The sequence below is a fragment of the Oenanthe melanoleuca genome, chromosome Z, assembly GCF_029582105.1.
Source record: "Oenanthe melanoleuca isolate GR-GAL-2019-014 chromosome Z, OMel1.0, whole genome shotgun sequence".
In the NCBI taxonomy this organism is placed as follows: domain Eukaryota; kingdom Metazoa; phylum Chordata; class Aves; order Passeriformes; family Muscicapidae; genus Oenanthe; species Oenanthe melanoleuca.
The window spans coordinates 41,056,227-41,074,981 of NC_079362.1; the positions used below are offsets into that span (position 1 = coordinate 41,056,227).

Sequence of the window (18,755 nt, forward strand, 5' to 3'; positions counted from 1 at the left end):
TTTGCTTTTTGTTGGAGTGGAAAATCAATGTGAAGACCCCAAGACACTATCCTATACATCTCCTTTAATAAAGCATGAAAAGGAAACAAGACTTTACCCATGAGACAGTGGGTCTTTACATAATGCCACTGCCACACAAATTCTGTATGTGTGATATATACAACTTTGAATGGCTTTTGCCAATGTTGTCCTTTTATGGACTTAAATTTCTGTAGTGCAGTGACATTTCATGTGGTTTATGGATGGAAAAGACTTGCTGAAGACACTATTCTTTGTTTCTTAAGGGACATTCTCTTCCCACTTTAGGCACTGTGGCTTGTTCTCATAAGGATAGTTTTCAAGCAGCTTCTACAATCCCACATTCTTGGCTCATTAGCTAGACATGCAGTGGTGGGCACTTTAAAGTTTGTTTACTCTTGTAAAGTGTGGCTTTTTTCCTGTCAGAATACAGGATTTAAGAAACAAGGAAACCAATTTGACCAAAATAGATATTTCAAAGGAAGTAGTTAATTATAGTAGTATCCAACTCATTTTTCTAAAACTTGTTTTAGCAGGGAGACAACAGTAAGCAGTAAGAATTTGGCACATGGTCTAGTGGCAGACCTATCACTAGCAGAGGGCTACAAAGATGATTAAGGAACTGGAGCACCTCACTTATGAGGAAAGTCTTACAGACTTGGGCCTGTTCAGCCTCGAGAAGAGATGATTGAGAGGAGTCCTCATTGATATCTGTCAGTTTCTGAAGGGAGGTGTCAGAGGATGGATCCAGGCTCTGCTTGGTGGTGCTGAGCAATAGGACAAGAGGCAAGGAGCACAAATTGATGTACAGGAAGTTTCATCTGAATATGAGGATGAACTTCTTCCCTTTGTGAGTGACCTAGTCCTGGAACAGATTGTCCAGAGAGGCTGTGGAGTCTCCCTCACTGGAGATAATCAAGAACTGTCTGAACACAATCATGTGCCATGTTCTCTGGGATGACCTGTCTTGAGCAGGGAGGTTGGACCTGACGTCCTCCTGTGGTCCCTCAAAGCCTCAGGCATTCTGTGATTCTGCTGTTTGCGAATCATGAAATTGGTAATGTTGGAAAAGACCACTGGAGGTCAGCTCATCTACTTGCCCCTGCTCAAACAGGACCACTTAGGGCCAGTTATGCAGGACCAGATGGATGTGTTCAAGGATGAAATCTCCAAAGCTCCCTGGGTAGCAAGGGTCAAATATGAGTGTGTTTGAATGTTCAAGACAAACCTCCCATGTTTCAGTCTGCACCCATTGCCTCTTGTCTTGCCATTGGGCCGTACAGTGATGGGCTATAAAGGCAAGGGACTGGGGTATGCCATATGAGGAGAGGCCTGGGACTATTTAGCCATCTCTAGACGTATTGTTGGATGCTCTCTCTTTTGTTCATGTCTCTTGTAAGGAAAAACCCAGAACAGGACATAGTAATCCTGCTGTAGTTTCAACAGTGATACGTAGAGAAGAAGGATCCCCTCTCTAGACCTGCTGCAATACTTTGTCTAATGCATCTCAGAATGCCATTCAGCTGCTTTCCACAAGGGAACTTCGCTGCTGGCTCATGCACGATTTGGTATGGAAGGACCTTTTCTGCAAAGCTGCTCTCCAGCTGTGTGGACCCCAACATATGTGAATTTAGGGGATTGTTCCTCCTGGTGTAGGATATTGCACTTGCCCTTGTTGAATGTCATGAGATTCCTGTGAGTCCATTTTTCCAGCCTGTTGAATCCTCTGTGAATGTTATCACAGCTGTCTGGTGTATCAGCCACTCTTCACAGTTGTGTACTGTCAGCAAAAGAAAGCAAACTCAGACCTTAAGTTTTGTAAATTGCTGCAGTCGTACTGAAGATTGGGGTTGAAATAGGTCAGAAGGAAGTGTCATGTGGGAATTAACACACTTTGTGTGGTGATATTATCAAGGGAAAAGAAACATGTAGAAGCATCAAGAAGGAAACATGACAGCTGCTGCCAAAGTAGCATTGGGAAATGGAGCAGTAAGCAGTTCGTATTTGATATTTCAATAATAAATCTGTTTAGCTATGATACAAAGATTTGGATTGGAAGAAACATTCAAAGATCAAGCCCAAACTCTCTACCATGGGCAGAGACACCATCCACAAGAGAGGTTGTTCCAAATCCTATCTAATCTGGCTTTGAGCATTTCCAGGGATGGAGTATCCAATGTCTCACCAATCACAACATAAAAAGTTTTGTCATTGTGTCCAATATTAATTTACCATCTTTCAGTGTAAAACCATAACCTCTTGCTCTGTAGCTACAGTCCTGTAAAAAGTCTCTTTCTGTTTTCTTATAGACCCACTTTGTATATAAAGATTATGGTAAGGTGTCCTTGGAGCCTTCAGGCTGAACAACATTAACTTTTTATTTTTTAATTAGCCCTCTTGAATCATTTTTGTGTGTCTTGTCTGAACCTGCCATAGCAGGTTGATGTCTTTCTTGCACTCTTGACCCCAGAGCAGGGCATGGTACTCCAGCAGGCATCTCATGAAGTAGAAGGAAGAAGGACAAATCACTTCCTTTGACCTGCTGGCCAAATTCTTTTGATGCAGCCCAGGATATAGTTGACTTTCTGGGCTGCAGATGCACTAATCCAGTGATTTATCTTCTAGCACTTGTGAGTCCTTTTCAGCAGGACCATTCCCAAGCCCTTCCTCCCCCAGTCTAGGAGTTGCCTCAGCTCAGGTACCAGACATTGTGTTTGGCCTTGGAACCTCATGATTTGGTCCCACTTCTCAGGCCTGTCAAAGTCTATGTTACCCCTTCCGTTAAGTGAATCAATTGCACTGCAGAGGCCACAGTCAGTCCCTTTACCTGTGTTATTGATGAAAATGTTGGGTCATGTTGGTCACATTTTGCATCAAGAAGAAAGGGACACCACTAGTTACCGCTTTCCACAGAGGTGTGAAGCTGTTGAACTCTTTGGATTAAGATTCATTGACTCTTCACATGCAGTCATCCATCCAGTTCCTCATCCATGTAATAATCCATCCCTCAATGCACTATTTATTTGAATGGCAAGAATTTTGTGAGGGTCATATCAAAGACGTGCCAGAAGTCTTAAACAGACGGTATCTTGTTTACCTCCCATGTCCATGGATACAGTCACTTTTTGTGGAAGAATGTGAATATATTCTTCCAAGTGATTGTTGTCCTGAAATATTTTCTTGCCTATAACCGTAATAGTCTGTAGAAAGTACTTACAGAAATTTAAATATAAGTATTAATTAGCAGCTTAGAGTGTCTATTGAGTTTGCTCTTGCCAAACTTGACTGCTGGTACTGTGAGTTGTGCATACAGGATTTTTGGGTTTTATAGGATGAAGGAAAAAAATGGGTTGTGACAGGAGTAACTCATCATCTTGAGTTACATCCTTTTTTGAAATTTGTATTTGCAATGCTGGTTTTAAGAATATTTCTAAACAGTGAGGGAAAAGGTTATTCCTTGATCACCTGTATGTACTAAGACAGGGGCCCTCTTGTGTTTGTTGACCACACATATTTGGAAGTGAATAGGATAATGAAACTGAACATAGTAATGCATGTTTCTTTCTCACATTTTTCTGTCTGCTTGAGCTGAACAAAATCACGTTTCTCCTGTTTTACAAAAGTTGCCATGAAATATCATCCTTTACATTTTAGTTTTCTGAATGACATATGTTTTCCAGATATTTTTTCAGAACACCTCTGTGGAGCTTGGGCATCTGTTCAACAGCTAACTGTTGATAATATTACTGATTCTAGTGCTGATAAGATTTTGGAAAAAAAAAATTGTGTTTATTTTTCGAGTGTTTATTTAGAAAAACAAGAGAAGACAGCTATTGTATTTTGGGATAAAGCATAACCTTTTTTCCACTTTTCATTTGCAATCACATCTGAATTTTTAATTCAGTGCTTTTCAAAAAGAAGAAGAGTACATCATACATCTGTGTAAGAACGGAAGAATACTCTAAGTGCTTAATGACAAGGATTTAAAATCATATATTTAAGTGTAAAAGGTTCTAAAATAAAATCCTGTGTTTGATTTTAATCAAGAACAAGTTAAAATCAACAGACTTGCTTTAAGGTGAGGAGCGGGGTTGTAGGAGCTTGTTCTCTATCCTTATGAGCAAGTAGCCTAAGGGAGACCTGTCACTCTTTAATTGTAGAAACTATTTCACAAAGACGTACTAACTCTGTCTTTGGAAGTTTTTATCAGAGATTAAACATGTAATTCCACATTTAAAGTCCTGATTAAAGATCTCTTCATAGCTAGACTTTTCCTACAATGTGAGAGATAAAAAGCTGTACTACCTTTAAAAATGTTAGGAGGTGTGTGCTCGGTGACACTAATGCTGTTTTTTATATGCTGAGTTTTGGGGCTTTATGGTTTGGTTATGGAGACACTGAGAAATAAAAATCTGAGGCAATAAAACCTACATCTAAACAGTATAGTTATCGAATTTCTAATTCCTTTTCTGCCTTTGCAAACATGAATAACTTCTGGGTTTGCAACAAAGTGGTGGGTGAACTACTGATATTTTTAAAATCACTGCTGTGGCTAATTATCTTAAGTGCAGTCACTTAAGTATGCATCATTGCACTCTTCTTTACTTTCCCACTTTCCTCTGAAAGTGGACACAGCCTTTGCTCTGCAAGTAATGATAATAATTGGTACTAAGACAGAGCTGTTACTCATCCTTTTTTGAACACGTTTCTTATGGCAGATGTCTAGTTTTTAATTAACTGCTAATGAACATGCCTAGTAGACCATGATACTGCTGCCAACCTACTCCGTTTTATATCTCACTGCTGCTAAGCTCTTAAAAGGTTACAGAGCAGGCGTTAGTGTCTTTGAAGTGATGGGAAAGTGATTATATGCATAACATAATTGTTTGTAGGATCTTCTATGGCAAATGTTTAGTTACTAAATGCATCTGGTGAGCATTGCTGTTATCCCTCTCCCTGGTCTTTAATTTCTTCCTTTGTGTGCAGCACTTTTTTCCCCTTCTACAAAGATAATATAATATGCTTTTTAAAATGAAGGTTTTCTTTTAAAAAAAAGAATATGAACTTCTGGAAAGGATCACTTTTATGGATGTTCCCTCGTCTCTTAGGGAGAACTTGAAACCTATTATGAATAAATAACATCTAAACAATAAACCAGTGTATTAAAGTCCTAAACAGCAAAGAACATCAGATAATCATGAGATCATGACATAACTTTGGAGACTTGAAAGACCATGATCAGGATTTCAGTCTTAAGTCAGTTTCATGAATTTATGTTCAGTATTTAGGGTTCTTTGTGTGCCATGCCTGTAAGTAACCATTTGCAAAGCTACAAAAACATGCAGAGCAGCTTTGCCATGCGCTTGCAGGTCTCACACCACACCTTGCCCATTGCTCCCCACAATCTGTGTGCAATACCACCAGTGAACACAGCACTCCCACTCTCAGCTTCAGAACCTTTTATAGAGCATTAATCTGTTCCTTGTTTCTCAGGCATTCATAATGCATGGTATGTAGGCTGCAAACCAGGGAAATGGTAGGTAATGTGCCCCTGATAATTCCTGGAATGTTAACCTGTGTTTCCTGAAATCAAGTGGGTTAACTGGTTTGCTAATTGAACCAAGTAGGAGAGGGGTGAGTAAGGGTTATCTTCCCACACTTCCCAAATGGTAGGAACAAGACTGAAAACAATTTAAGTCGTGTTCCCTGTTTCGACTTTCCCCCAGTCACTGCAAAAGAAGCTAGTTTGAGTTTATTGTTGGAGAAGGCAGGAGGCTTTTCTCCATGAAACCAGTTTGGAAGGAATAAATTGCTTTTTATTCTTAGGCAGTTTCACACCAAGACTGGATAATGTGGAGTGATAGTGCAGCTGGGGACAAGTAAGACCAATGCCAACAGTGCTGCACAGTCCTGCTGATTCATGTTGCCTCAGAGCTAGGGCACAGATGACTGACCTGGCTGAAGTGGTCAATGAAGAAGGAGGTGACTAGATTACCATCCATGAGAGAGGCTGCCAAAATACTGGGTTATTACCTGTTTTGAGGAAATGTGCCAGAAACTACTAAAGTCTTGTTAAAGTCTGTGGGGAGGGATGTCATATTGTTCTTTAGAGACTGGATGCAAAAAACAAAACCCCCAAACCCAGCCTCTGCAATCCTGTCAGACTTTACAGTGCTCCTTACTAACAGTTCTTCAGTTAAGTGGTGCTTTGCTAGCAAAAGCTGATTGATATTGTAGAAAGTGGTTACTGCGTTTACTACTTTAAGTCAAAATAATTCCTAATGCTTCCTTCAAAATGTTGCCTTTTGTGTTGTTGTAAACGTGCTAAATTAGAAGAATAAGAAGTACTTCTCTTTTACCTTGTATTCTAAACATACTAAAAAGTGGTGATCAGATGTATGTTTTGATGTGTAGACTAGCATGGCTTTTTATGCAGCACTCAAATTGCTGATATGTGATGAGAGAAAGATTTGGTAAACATGTGGCTTTATAGAATTGACTAAATAGACTGTGGTAAATTTAAAGATTATATTGTATATCAAAATATAGGTAAATGATTGCTGCGTGACAGTTGGGATAGCAGAAAAGTGAAAAATTAGCAAATGCAGTCCAGAGTTCTTGGATGTTCAACCCATTTCTGCACAATTTTATAAACAGCTCAAGGCATGTCTTGGGATAGGGTTATGAGAAATAAAAGTGTAGGAGTTCAGTAGATATATATGTAAATAGTAATAAATTAATTCATTAACATACCAGTAGATGTTACACAGGTATTTTTGACAGTTTGTCTTGAAAAGTCTTCACACCTAAAGAAACAGCTGAAATATTTCTGCATTATTTTGAGTTGAGTTTTTTTGGAGTGATGGATGAAAAATTGTAAGTTGCATTCCAGGTAGGATTTCAGTAGCTGTCAGAAGTACTGTAACAATTTTACATGCTATTACAGGGCCACTAGCATTCACCTTGTCAAACTCAACTTCATTGTGTTCAGACATATGTTTATTTGTCTCATTTTTCATCCCATAAATTGGATGGCACTCTAGATTTTTCCTGGTATGTGCCTTGAGCAGAGGGATAGTGGAGAGTGGCCAAGTGGAGAGGATTGTTCTGGTTATATGCCCAGAGACAAGGAAGCAGGAGAGAGAGGCAGAATATCAGTTAACCTGGAGCAGATTATGGGAACTATGACTTAAGATAAAGGTGGTTTTGAAGCTTCATTTTCTAAAAATAACCTTTGCTAAGCATTTTGGACAAATTAAATGGAGAGCTGAACTTGGTAAACATTAATAAAAGCATGAAAGTTTTAGAAAATATTTTAATATTTTAATTATAGGGAAGACATTCTATTGTAAAAATTCTGTTTCTAAAATTGCTTGCAGATTAATTTAGCAGATTGGTTACAGGGTTGTATGTCCGCTCATTAAAATTTTGATCTTGCAAGATGCTTTTAAAACAGGTGGAGGTATTAATTAATATCATGTTTCTTGTTGACAATTCTATGCTATCTAAAATACCTGGATTTTCAGGTCAAAGCTGGTTCTGAAACAGAGTGTTAAGTCACTAATAATTTCCCCTCTTTCCCCTTAAAACTTGGCTAGAATAAAATGCAAATTAAACTTTACTAAATATGAAATATAAATATCTTCTATATTTTTAAATATTCAGAATAGAAATGGGCTTGCTGCTTCCAAATTGGGGGAAGAGAGGGATGTGAGTTTAAATCAATCTTGCCACTGAAACTTTTTGTTTTCAGAGCAGTGATAAGGCTTTGTCTAGAAAGGGAAAGGTGTTTGGTTCTTCTGTTGCTATTCTTTGTTGCCAGAGATTCTTGGTAGGCAGTAGCTGCCCAAAATAATCTAAAGGGTGCTGAACTTACTCTTCAGGCTGAAAAATAAGTATCCAGCTAGCTTTTTTGGGATAGGAGCAGAGTTGTCCTCAGACAGCACGATACAATGCAGTGTATATAGTGTGGTGGGTTAGGGGAGGGGCTAGATTAAGAAGAAACAAAGAGATGTCAGAATCCACTATAGATTCTCAATAATTAACCAAACTTCTGCCTTGTCCTTCCCAAACCATGTGCTGTTCGTTGTTCTTCTGGGGATGATGGTACCGCTGGGAACAGCAGCAGCAGTTGCAGGCTCAGCATCTCTCCCACGGCCATGGACCTCCAGTGCCTCTAACGCCACATCCATCAGGACTTCAGCCTCCAGGAATCCCTCCACTTGGAAGCAGTGCTGGCCTTCTTGCCCTCTCCAGTGCTTTGGGTGGGCAGTCTCACTTGGCAATAAAAGATGACAAGAAGCATCACGATGCAGACCACCACAGAGGTGAGAGGCATGGCAGGCCTGATTAGGACATTGTCAAATTTGCCCATTGCTGCAAATGTGCATCTCTAAAGAATTCAAGTTATATAGAATGAGAAAAAAACTGTTGGCAAACTTTTAAATGTCTGCATATAAACCACAGAAGCAAAATGCAGCTTGGAATTTTTCAATATTTTAAAGGGGATCACTAGGTGTCACCTGCTCTATACTTTGCAGGGCTGTTTGACATCCTGGTAAATGCTCAGTTGTAATAGTAGTGGCCTGCACCAAATGGTGAAAATTGTTAAACTGCATAATGGTGATTTTTTTTTTTTTTTTTTTTCCAAAGAAAGTAATGTTGTTAAATGGGTGGGTGGGAAGGTAGGCGGAACAAAAGTTAAATTTTTAAGTGAATGTGTTCAAACAAAGGATTTAGATAATTGCATCTGTTACTTTAGTTTCATAAGCTTAAATTCTAGTACTTAGTTAAATATTGGGCAAAATTGCACTTGACTAATTTTTGAAAAGAAAATAATTTATTCTGTTATGAAATGAAACTAGGCTTTGTGTATGGTTAAACTGTAAATCCTGTTTACAAAATACTGTAATTTTCAGGAAATCACTGTATTAGGAATGTGCAATGACTTATATAAATAAAAGCCATTTTAAAACTGTTTTTGGCTTGTGTTCTAATTTTTCCCCCCTTTTTTATTTCTGTTCTTGCCTCTGTGTCTGAACGGGCATGTCTGTCCATTTCTTGGTTACTGCGGGAGCAGACAGAGAGCCAGGCACAGTAAGTACCAACATTCCTGCTAATGTTTCCATTTCCAGTAATGTAATTATCAGATGTTGTGCTGTTTGTCTGTTTTGTCTTCCTTTTAGTTATTTTCATGATACAAGGTGTATGTGTTTTCTGTTGTGATGTGTCTTGGTTTATGCAGAACACCAGATCATTTGTTCGATGGGCTGTATGAAGGAGTTTTTTTTCTGAACAGAATGCTTTTAGGTAAACTGGAACATTTGCTTTTTGGGGGCAGAAAGGGGGCATGTAGCTGCAAATCAAAAAGAGCATTGCAAATACAGCATTTTTAGCCCAGAGTTAAGATTTTTAATCTCTAGGATTTTCAGGAATAAGAGTTGGAGAACAGGTGAGAAATTTAAATGTGAGAATTTTAAATGTGTCATGATGGTCTTTGGCCCTAGGAGGTTTTTTAACTGCATCTGTTTAAGCCATACTAATATCATTACTGCTTATTTTGTGCTTCAGGTATTACTCCTACAGCAATACTTTTTTCCCTGTAGACATAAGCTCCAATAGAATTGGCCTTTTCTGAAAAGCCCTCTAAAGAACTGCTTGCTGCTTTTCATGCTGCTTTGTTTTGAGAGATATTGCTGTTTTAATCTGTTAAAGATGGTCATGTGCAACTTAATGTCAATTCAAGTAGCAAAGCTTACTCTGTTTGTTTGTCAGAGGTGAATTTAGACTCTATTTTGTTCCTTTTCTCAATTAGAAAAGACAAGAACTACAAAAGTTATTTGACAGATAGCTGTACAGCGCTAAGTTTCTGACTTTTATTGCTGCTTATTTAATATATATATAAGGCTTGCTTGACAGTTATTTACTGGAAATTATCTCATATCTTTTGCAGCAGTCTTTTAGTTTTAGATTACTAAGCAAGAAGCATTCATTTCAGCTTGCTTAATGTTATTAATGACAGTGTAGCTGCAGAAATAATTTTAATCTTGGTTTTTATTAAGTCTCTGACTTATTGAGGACCTTTTGCTCTGTGTGGAACATACTTCTTTGAGTGCTGATAGTTGACTGCAGGAATCCCTGGCTATTGATAGCTCTGTGTTTTGATTTGGTTGTTGTTTCCTGTCCTTGCCCTGGTCCCAGCTTCTCCTGCCCTGTCCATCATGTAATTTGGTCAAGGGTTTGAGTTTAAAATCAGATGCTTAGTGTTGTGAAATTTGGACTCTGAATTCATCTTGTACCTGAGAATAGTTCTTGCCTGTGGAAGGAGAACTATCAAAAATTAAACCTGGCTTTTGTGTTGTGGGAGAGAGTTGCAGGATCACTTGCTATAGATGTAAATTTTACTTAAACTATGTAAAATTGATGCTGCAGTTGCTTCTGTATCTGTATGTCTAACTGATGATTGCTTGTTTATTACCTGAAGCAGACTGTTTTTATGCTGAGTTTATCAGTAATTAACTTTTAAACAATCTGAGGTTTTATATCATAAATGAATTTTGCCATGTGAATATACTGAGTTTTGGATACTACACTCTGGTCATTTTCTTTTTGGGCTCAGTGTAGGATAATACTGCATAGCTAACTTAAACTTTAATAGCTGAATACAGGTGAACTTGAACTTAAAATTGTTTAAATACAGTGTTACATCAAAATCATGACTTAACAGTAAAGGACATCTCCACAGAAAGAATAATTCAAGAGATAGTTAAGTTCAACTCTGTGGCTAAAATGATCAGCTGGGAATTACAGGCTCATCAAAATTCTCTAATTCTCTTGTATTTTTAATGGAATTTTTAAAAAGTAGAATATATTTTTAAGGATATTAGGAAATGGGTCTCAAGTACACAAGGCATAGTAGTTTGGTTGTTATGTGTGGTTGAAATCACTTTATAACATCTGAATCATCAAGATAAAATCAATTTGATTTTCAGAATAACATTTTAAAAGTAATTGTGCTGCTAAAAATCCTGACAGGCATGCTTTCATCATCCAAGACACCAAATCCCATGCTGTTTGTAAGTTACCTAAATTCATCATGATGTTTGGTATTACTGTGCAGATCTGCAGTATGATTTCCATCAAATATGTCCAGCATGACCTTTGAGTACTGTCAGTAGAAGCTAACAGCTTGAAATGTTGAAGTTTGAAAAGTTAAAATTTAGTGCTAGTCAAAGGGGTTTTAAGTTGAATTTTTGTGATATAACATTGTGTTAAGCATGTCATGACAGATTGGAGTATATAAACTTTGAAATTAGATTTGGATTTTTTTAAGTCTTCCTAAATAAGTAGGCAGTCACAAACTATTATGTATTATATGTCTAGAAGTACACCAAAATTATTGAAATTCTTATATTTATAAATTAATATAAAGACATGGTTTCATTATTTTTTATTTTGACCAGTGTAACTGCTTTTGTTATATCTAAACAGCAAGGGCTATGTTTTTCTTTTATATATTCGCTCAAGTTCCACAAATTAAAATAAAGAAAAGTTTTTTTTTAAATGCATGTTTGTGTAATGTAAGAAGGAATACTTACTACAGGAATGCTAAAACTGTTTTGTCAGATTTAAATTGCATGCCTGTGTGGGTAATGGCTGGTGGCTTTTGGCTCTAACCATCCCAAACTGCATCCTGTTATTGTGCAAATGCAGGCATCCCTTCTAATGTGGCAAATTCAGGCTGCAGGTAGTGAAGCCAGGCAAAGGAAGCAAGCTTTTCAACTGAAACTGAAAGCTTTAAGAGATATCAGTATAAAAGAAAGCTGATGTCCTCCTCATTTTCTTTAGTAAATATACTTGCAGTATTTTTCAAACTTGTTGTACATGTCCACTTCTCTCTTGTACCTCTTGTATTCCCACTGTTCTAGAACCCTGTTTGGATGGCATAGAAATGCAAATGTCTTGATGCACTGTGTTGTAACAGTAGTGATTTTCAGACAGTAAAATCTTACTTCATTGTGTGCTTAGGATTTATCTTAGTTGGTATTTATCTTTTGTCCTCATGAAAAACACTGAGTTTATTTTCTAAGACTTAGGAAGTATTCATAATTTTTCCTGGACATTTTTTGCCTTCATTGTGGAGCGTAAATCTTGCTATTGTTTTGAAAAGCAAATGTTCTTTTCCTACAGCAGAAAAATATTCTGTGCCCTGAGCTCTCTCTCCTACTCTTCATTTCCCAGTCTTGGAGAAGGGGGCCATGAACAACTAACTGTGCTACTTTTTGGAAGATATTATGTGCAAGCTTATTTTGTTTGGTGTTTTAATTCTTTTGATGGGGGAAGGAAATTCACAACAATTGTTATATGGAAGTTTAGGGTACTGATCAGCATAGCACAAGTAGGTTTCTTGGACATTTTGAAGAAAGAATGGCACCAGACTAGGGCAGAGAAGGCTTATAAGTAAGAGATGTGGGTTGCTATGTAGCAGTTCAGTTTGTAGCTGAGAGAAGGCAGCATAAGGTTGATGACAAAAGACAAAAGGATAGAGGTGGTCTGGTAAAAGATTTTATGGATACCTTGATTTTAATAAACAGTAGCTTGAAAATACTGAAATCAGCCTGTTCCTTGTTAATGTCTTCTGATTGTAAAATCAGTATAACTTAAAATGGTGCTTAAAAAGAGATTGAAGTCAAGTAACTTTCCATCAGGAGTAATTTGACACAAAACCTACTGACTTCATAAGTCAGCTTTTGGGTTCTTGACGTGCATGTTTGCAATAAGCATATTGAACAAATTGAAGTTAATGATTCTGGAGAAAAATAGCTTTGAGTGCAATTTCTTTTGCTTGTCTGGGGGATACTAAAGTCCATCTTCCAGCATCTACTGTATTTCTGTCAGTGAATCCCAACAAAGAGCAGCTGATGTTTTGGGTGTAGTTGTTAGACTTGATCCTGTTTTGCCTTCTCATCAAGGAATTGCACCTGTTCCTGTGTATTTGTGATGTCTGTGGATGGCACTTGTGTGGTGCAGCGGCAGGGCAGACTGTGCATGGTTAGGGAAAATAAACAGAGGCTCCACTGAGCAAAGCAGGCAAGCCCACGTTGTTAGCTGGGGTGACTGGCTGTCCTTGGCATGGATGTGCAGTGTCAGGGAATGAGCAAGCACAGGGCAAGCCCACCTGAGTGCATATCTTTGGGGGAAGGGGGAGTGAGAGCACTAAGGAGCCCAGCACTTGAGAAGATCTTAGTTCAGACCAGGTGTAGTTGATGTGTGCACAGATGTAATGTAAATGCTCTTATTTAATTGCTGTAATGATCAGCATAAAGTCAGGTGTCAGTTCTGTACGTACTACTCCCTAAGAATTGTCTGTACTGTATTATGAGTGGGATAATGGGATAAATGAGATACTGTGTGCTCTCAGCCTGTACCTCTGGCACATGTAGTGGAGGTTTGGAAGTGGTTCCCGAGGGGAGCAGTGTGGCAGTCAAAGAGGTGCATTTGAATAATATGCATTATATTCCTAGCAGGGGACCTACCTTCACAGTGCATCTCGACGAAGTTTGTGTTTTACATTTGTCTTCTGGTGGTGTCACTATTTAACTTTTGCTGGCAGAAGAGTTACTTGAGGATCACAAGTTGCCTGTTGTACAGCATTTATGTGGTCTGGTAATTCTGACAGGAAGCAGTGCTACATTAACCTTTTTATTTTTTTTAGGGACTTACTTGAAGAAAAGAGCTTCATGTGTTTAAAGCAAATGGTCAAAAGAAAGGGAAAACAAATAAAACTGATTTTGCAAATGTTGCATTGGTAATCCTTAAATCCTGAACTCTTAAGTGTGAAAGGAATATCCTCAGTCATGTATCTAATCTGTTGAAATCAAGACAAAAATGGTGCCATGCAGTTTTTCTTTAAGATATAAACTATGCATGTATACATCTTTTTGCCCTTTTTGCATAAGCCGATTATTATTGAAGATCTATCTCAACTGAAAATTTCTGTAGAATTATTTAAAAAAATATAGCCAAAATAAAAATTCTTGTCCTACTTTTGAAAATAAGTCAGTTGTTAGTAGACCTAGTTAGGAGAACTAAATAGATTACTCTGCTGAAGAGAAGATAATGAGACTGTAATATTGTGAAGCTGTTAGTTCTGTTTTCTGGCTGGCCCTGTTTGATAGTAGACAAGTTTTTACAGCAAGTAAAAACTCTGCCAGAGCTGACAGGAGGAAAGATGGCTTTTAGTATGCTGTCCTCACTGTTCCCTGAACCTTAACACTACAAGGGAGAGAGATCAATGGCCCAAGGCTTATATTATCATCTCTTTACCAGTTCTTGTTTGTATTCTCATTTAAATTTTTCTTCAGTGTTCTAGATTTACCATTTGCACTACTTTTCTTACTTCTTAAGGTGTTTCCACTGCTTTTTAAGATGTTTCTATTGCTACAAACATGATGGATTCAACATTAAAATGTAGAAAAGGAGTCTTAATGGTGTTCAGACTAGTGAATCCCTGAATTTGTGTGCATCTGGGAGGAGATAAGGGTTAAATTCCAAATGTATTTGTCAAGGCAATTAGTTCAATGATCCAACAAGCCCACCTTTTAGCTACAAAACATTTCAGTAAAGACATTATTTTGAGCTTCTTTATACTGAATTTCAATAGACCCTCCTATATGCTTTATGTAAGCCCTTTGGCATTTGTTTAGCTTGAATAGTCATGAATAAAAGAGCTTAGAGTTGGCTTTAAAGTGCAGCTTCTGAATTAGGAAAAAGAGGATTCAGATTGCCTTATGTACCCTGTTTCCTTGTCCTTCTCCTTGGGGCTAAACATTTGTGTCTGAGTAAAACTACCTTGATGTCTTCAGGTTTTAAAGGGGAAGCTATTCAGTGCACAGTTCACTGGCAATTTGTATGTGTTTATGATATATTGCAAGTAAATATCTCTGTCTCTGGGGTAGAACTAAATATGGCCTTTGAGGGCTTACACTGAAGTACATGTTGGTCTGAGACTTCTCTCTTGAGAGAGATACGTGTATGGATGTAAATGTGTGTTTACTTATATATTTATGTGAGCCTATATTTATTTATCTAAGCATGTACTTGGCTTTTAGGATCTAGGCTTACCAGGTCTTTGTGAAAGGAGATTTTTTTCTCAACCCATTCAGTATTGTTCACAGCATTAACACATCAGTGAACAAATTGCCCTCTTGCATATGCTAATCCTGCACTTAAAAGAACTCATTGTAACACATTTTAATGCTTTAGCTGGAACTGAGATGGAGATGGGAATCAGGAATCACAGGCATATCAAATTGTCATGTGACTGAAAAATGTCTAAAATGTTCTTTGGGTCAACAGTTTGTACTTAGCATAACTTAGCATGAATGAAAGCAGTCCATGTAGTTTGAGGAAAAGATTAGTCTTTGCTTTTGTCTTTTGTGTGTGTGTGTTGGCCTCAGTTTTTCAGATCAAGTCTGATTAAGCAACACTTTAGCCTTAATTTCACACTAGTAGTGAATGTTATGCTGGAAGTAAAAATATTTGATCTTTGTTTGCAATACATTTGTTGAAGGAATCCAATTGGAGTTTACTCCAGCTAACAATTGTTTACTGCATAACAGCAAATACTTGTTATTTTAGTCATTAAAGGCAAGCTGCTATTTATCTGACCCATACCAAAGCCTCATCTCAATCTATGATGTTCTAAAAGTAACTGATCAATCAGATTGTATAGTAAATCTCTTTTATTACATGGAATCTGAATATTAAAAAAATAATGAAATCACTGTTACTTGCTCATTCATAAACTGCAAGCCTGCCTTTTCTCCTGAGCAATAAATTCAGTCGAATTAATTAGTTAAATAAATGGTGACTGACAAGTGAGCCAAACTTTTGGTAAGTTCAACAATGAAAAGCCAAGCTTCCTAGAATGCATGAAGCTGTACATATTTGCTTGGAGGACTTTGTTTTGAATTAAATTGAATTAAAGACTAAGTAGGCGTCACATTTCTAAAGCATCTATCATATCAGTTTGAGTTTTTAAGAATATATGAAGGAATCATAGAAGGAGTTTTGGATTGACCTTGTTTTTTGTCTTTACAGAGTAATTCTCTGTTGGTCCCTGACAGCCTACGAAGCACAGATAAACGCAGGAATGGCCCTGAATATGCCAATGACATCAAAAAGAGAAAGGTGGATGATAAGGATTCCAGCCACTATGTAAGCAAATCTGTGTCAAGGAAATGATTAATTTATTTGCACATACTGTGCTTGTATGAGGAGTAAAAGAGCTGTGAAGCACAAAGCAACTTTTTTCTGGCTGAGGTAGTAGATGAATTTATGTGCCAGAGAGACACAAGATTCAGACTGTGGGAAGAGAAGTGACTCAGTAGTTTGGGATACTGTGGAGTAATAGTCCTCAATAGGAATAATTGGGATTCACGTGTGCTCTGGGGCATTTTTCAGAGTTTGAATGACATTCTTTCTGGACTACTCTAGAAACTGCAGGTTTGTTTGAAATGGAGGATTTTGTTATTGAGAGCAATTTGGTAAATTTTAATGATAAGTAGCTATTACCATGCCGAGAGTCAATTACCATAACAAATGGCATATGCTATCAGGCAGTCCCAACTTACTGAAGTTTAGTTTTGGCTGAAATGGCAATTTCAGCAGAAAGCAAATTGAAGTGTTGAAAGTTCAGAGTTTTGTATTCTGCATTTTTTACTAGCTTGTTTTTTGATTTCAAAGAGAGACACTTCAGTACAACAATGGAACATCAGAAGGGTCATAAGGCTTTCGACTTCAAGTCTAGATGCTCATCCAAAACACAGGATGGTACTTGAGCAGGCCTAAGAGACTAGGACTGGTGTGAGAGAGTACTGAAAAGCAATATTTGAGTCTGATAGGACGTACTGTACTTTGACATAGCAGTAATGTGGTAAATTCTCTGGTTTGTGTGATTCAGATCACTAATTAGTTCTTGGTTACTGAAACCCATGAGAAAATTAGGGGCCATTTTATTTTCTCAGTATTTGGTAGGGTAGTTTTAATTTCTCTCCACTTGGATAATATCTTTGAGCAGCTATTAGATATCTTAGTGCTGTTAATGGCTTTCCAAGTCATATTTCCACCACTTTCTAATAATAATGTTTTGATTACAAAAAGATTTGGCAAACTTCCCCATGTTACTCCCTTAACTTTAAGAGTTTTATACTCTATTGGCATTTTTCATTTTTAATATTTGGAGATTAAGCATTCTTAAGCTACACTTGATAAAATAGGAAGAAAAAGCTTAACTTATACATGTTTTTCTTGTGTTTCTACCATAAAGAAATGTAAAGGATGCTATTGCAAAGTACAAGCAGTTTTTAACCCACATTTTAAATATGTTTTTACCCCCTGTTTGTTTGAAATGGATTTTACAGCTAAAGACAGCATCAAATTAAACAATGGAGCAAGGCAAGGGTATTTGAAAGTTCCAGATTTATTCTGATCTTGACAATGATTTTTTTTTTTTTTTGGATGGTTCACCGATTAAGCAAATACAGAGCTGCTGATTTTGAGATCATTTTAGATTAATCCCTTGTAGGGACAAGGAAATACTGCTTTTGTCAAAAGGGGAATAAATTAGTTGTAGGACTTGTAGCTTTTGGAATAAGTATGAAAATATTTTTTTTTCTATTTTTAACTTTTGACTAATTTTTATATTAGTACCTATGTAGTTTCAGTGTGTGACTTTAATAAAGTCTGATATTAGTAGAAGTTACAGGCAATGCCTTTGATAATCCCAGGAAATTTCTATTTATTAAGATGACAAGGTCAGTGGGGTTCACTTAAACATTGCTTTTCAACTAATTTTGCTCTCCTCCAGAGAGGCATTTTTGTCAAACAAGTGTCCCCATCTCCCCCACTGTCCCACACTGTCCCAGCACTCTGGGTGCTTCATACTCCTCAAGAGGTGGCAGATAACTGGAGCTAAAGCTTTGCTGTCCTTCATTTGTACCTGTTAATGGGATAGCTGCCTGAGTGACCATTCTGTGTCCAGTGGCACTCTTGGATCCCTGATATGTTTGTGGTATTTCTTGGAGCTAGATTCACCTGTTAACAAGAAGAAAGGGTTGAAACTACCTGTTGATTAGGGTTTGTTTTTTGTTGGTTGGTTTGGGGTTTTTTTGTTTGGTTAGTTTTGGGTGGCTTTGTTTCGTTTTGGTCTTTTAAAGCATTGTGGCATAAAGTGAGAGGAAGGATCTAGTGTTGTGTGAAATCTCAGACACTTTGGAAACAAGGGATGGAGGACAGTTGAGCAGTCTTGTATGGCTGGTTTGTTTGTGCAGAAGCTTTTTAACTAAAAGTACTTTTATTAGAAATGTCAAACTTGTTTCTGCAAAAAAATTAAAGTTTTGACATTCACTTAATTTCTTTGTTTGATTTTGAGTAAAGACTCACCTTCTGATTGAAATACTCTATGGTACTGTAGAAATCACATCTGTGTATCAGATGTGTCTGCTGGGATGTCCTGTCCTGTGTGGGGAGAGGGACCAGGCGGCACTACAGTAACAGCAGTCATTAGTAGGCCAGCTCAGGTGAACATAAATCTAAGTGAAACAGGCAAAATGCAGCTTGACAAGCTGGTAGAACATTTCTGTTTAGGAATGTCCAAGTATTTTGCTTTGGAAATGTTGAAATGCCTTGGCATTTCTGAAGTTTTTTCTTCCCAGAACTTTTGATTTCAAAACTTG

General features: G+C 37.5%; 1 protein-coding gene across 2 annotated transcripts in view; it reads left to right on the forward strand.

The window, feature by feature from the left end:
- Window positions 1-18,755, forward strand: part of LOC130265164 (transducin-like enhancer protein 1) — an 80,310-nt gene that overhangs the window by 32,899 nt on the left and 28,656 nt on the right. For both annotated transcript variants that reach the window (XM_056514033.1, XM_056514034.1), the window contains exons 7-9: window positions 8,141-8,345; window positions 9,098-9,114; window positions 16,120-16,236. In XM_056514033.1, coding sequence (XP_056370008.1) covers window positions 8,141-8,345; window positions 9,098-9,114; window positions 16,120-16,236 — 339 coding nt within the window. The remainder of the gene's footprint in view (window positions 1-8,140; window positions 8,346-9,097; window positions 9,115-16,119; window positions 16,237-18,755) is intronic.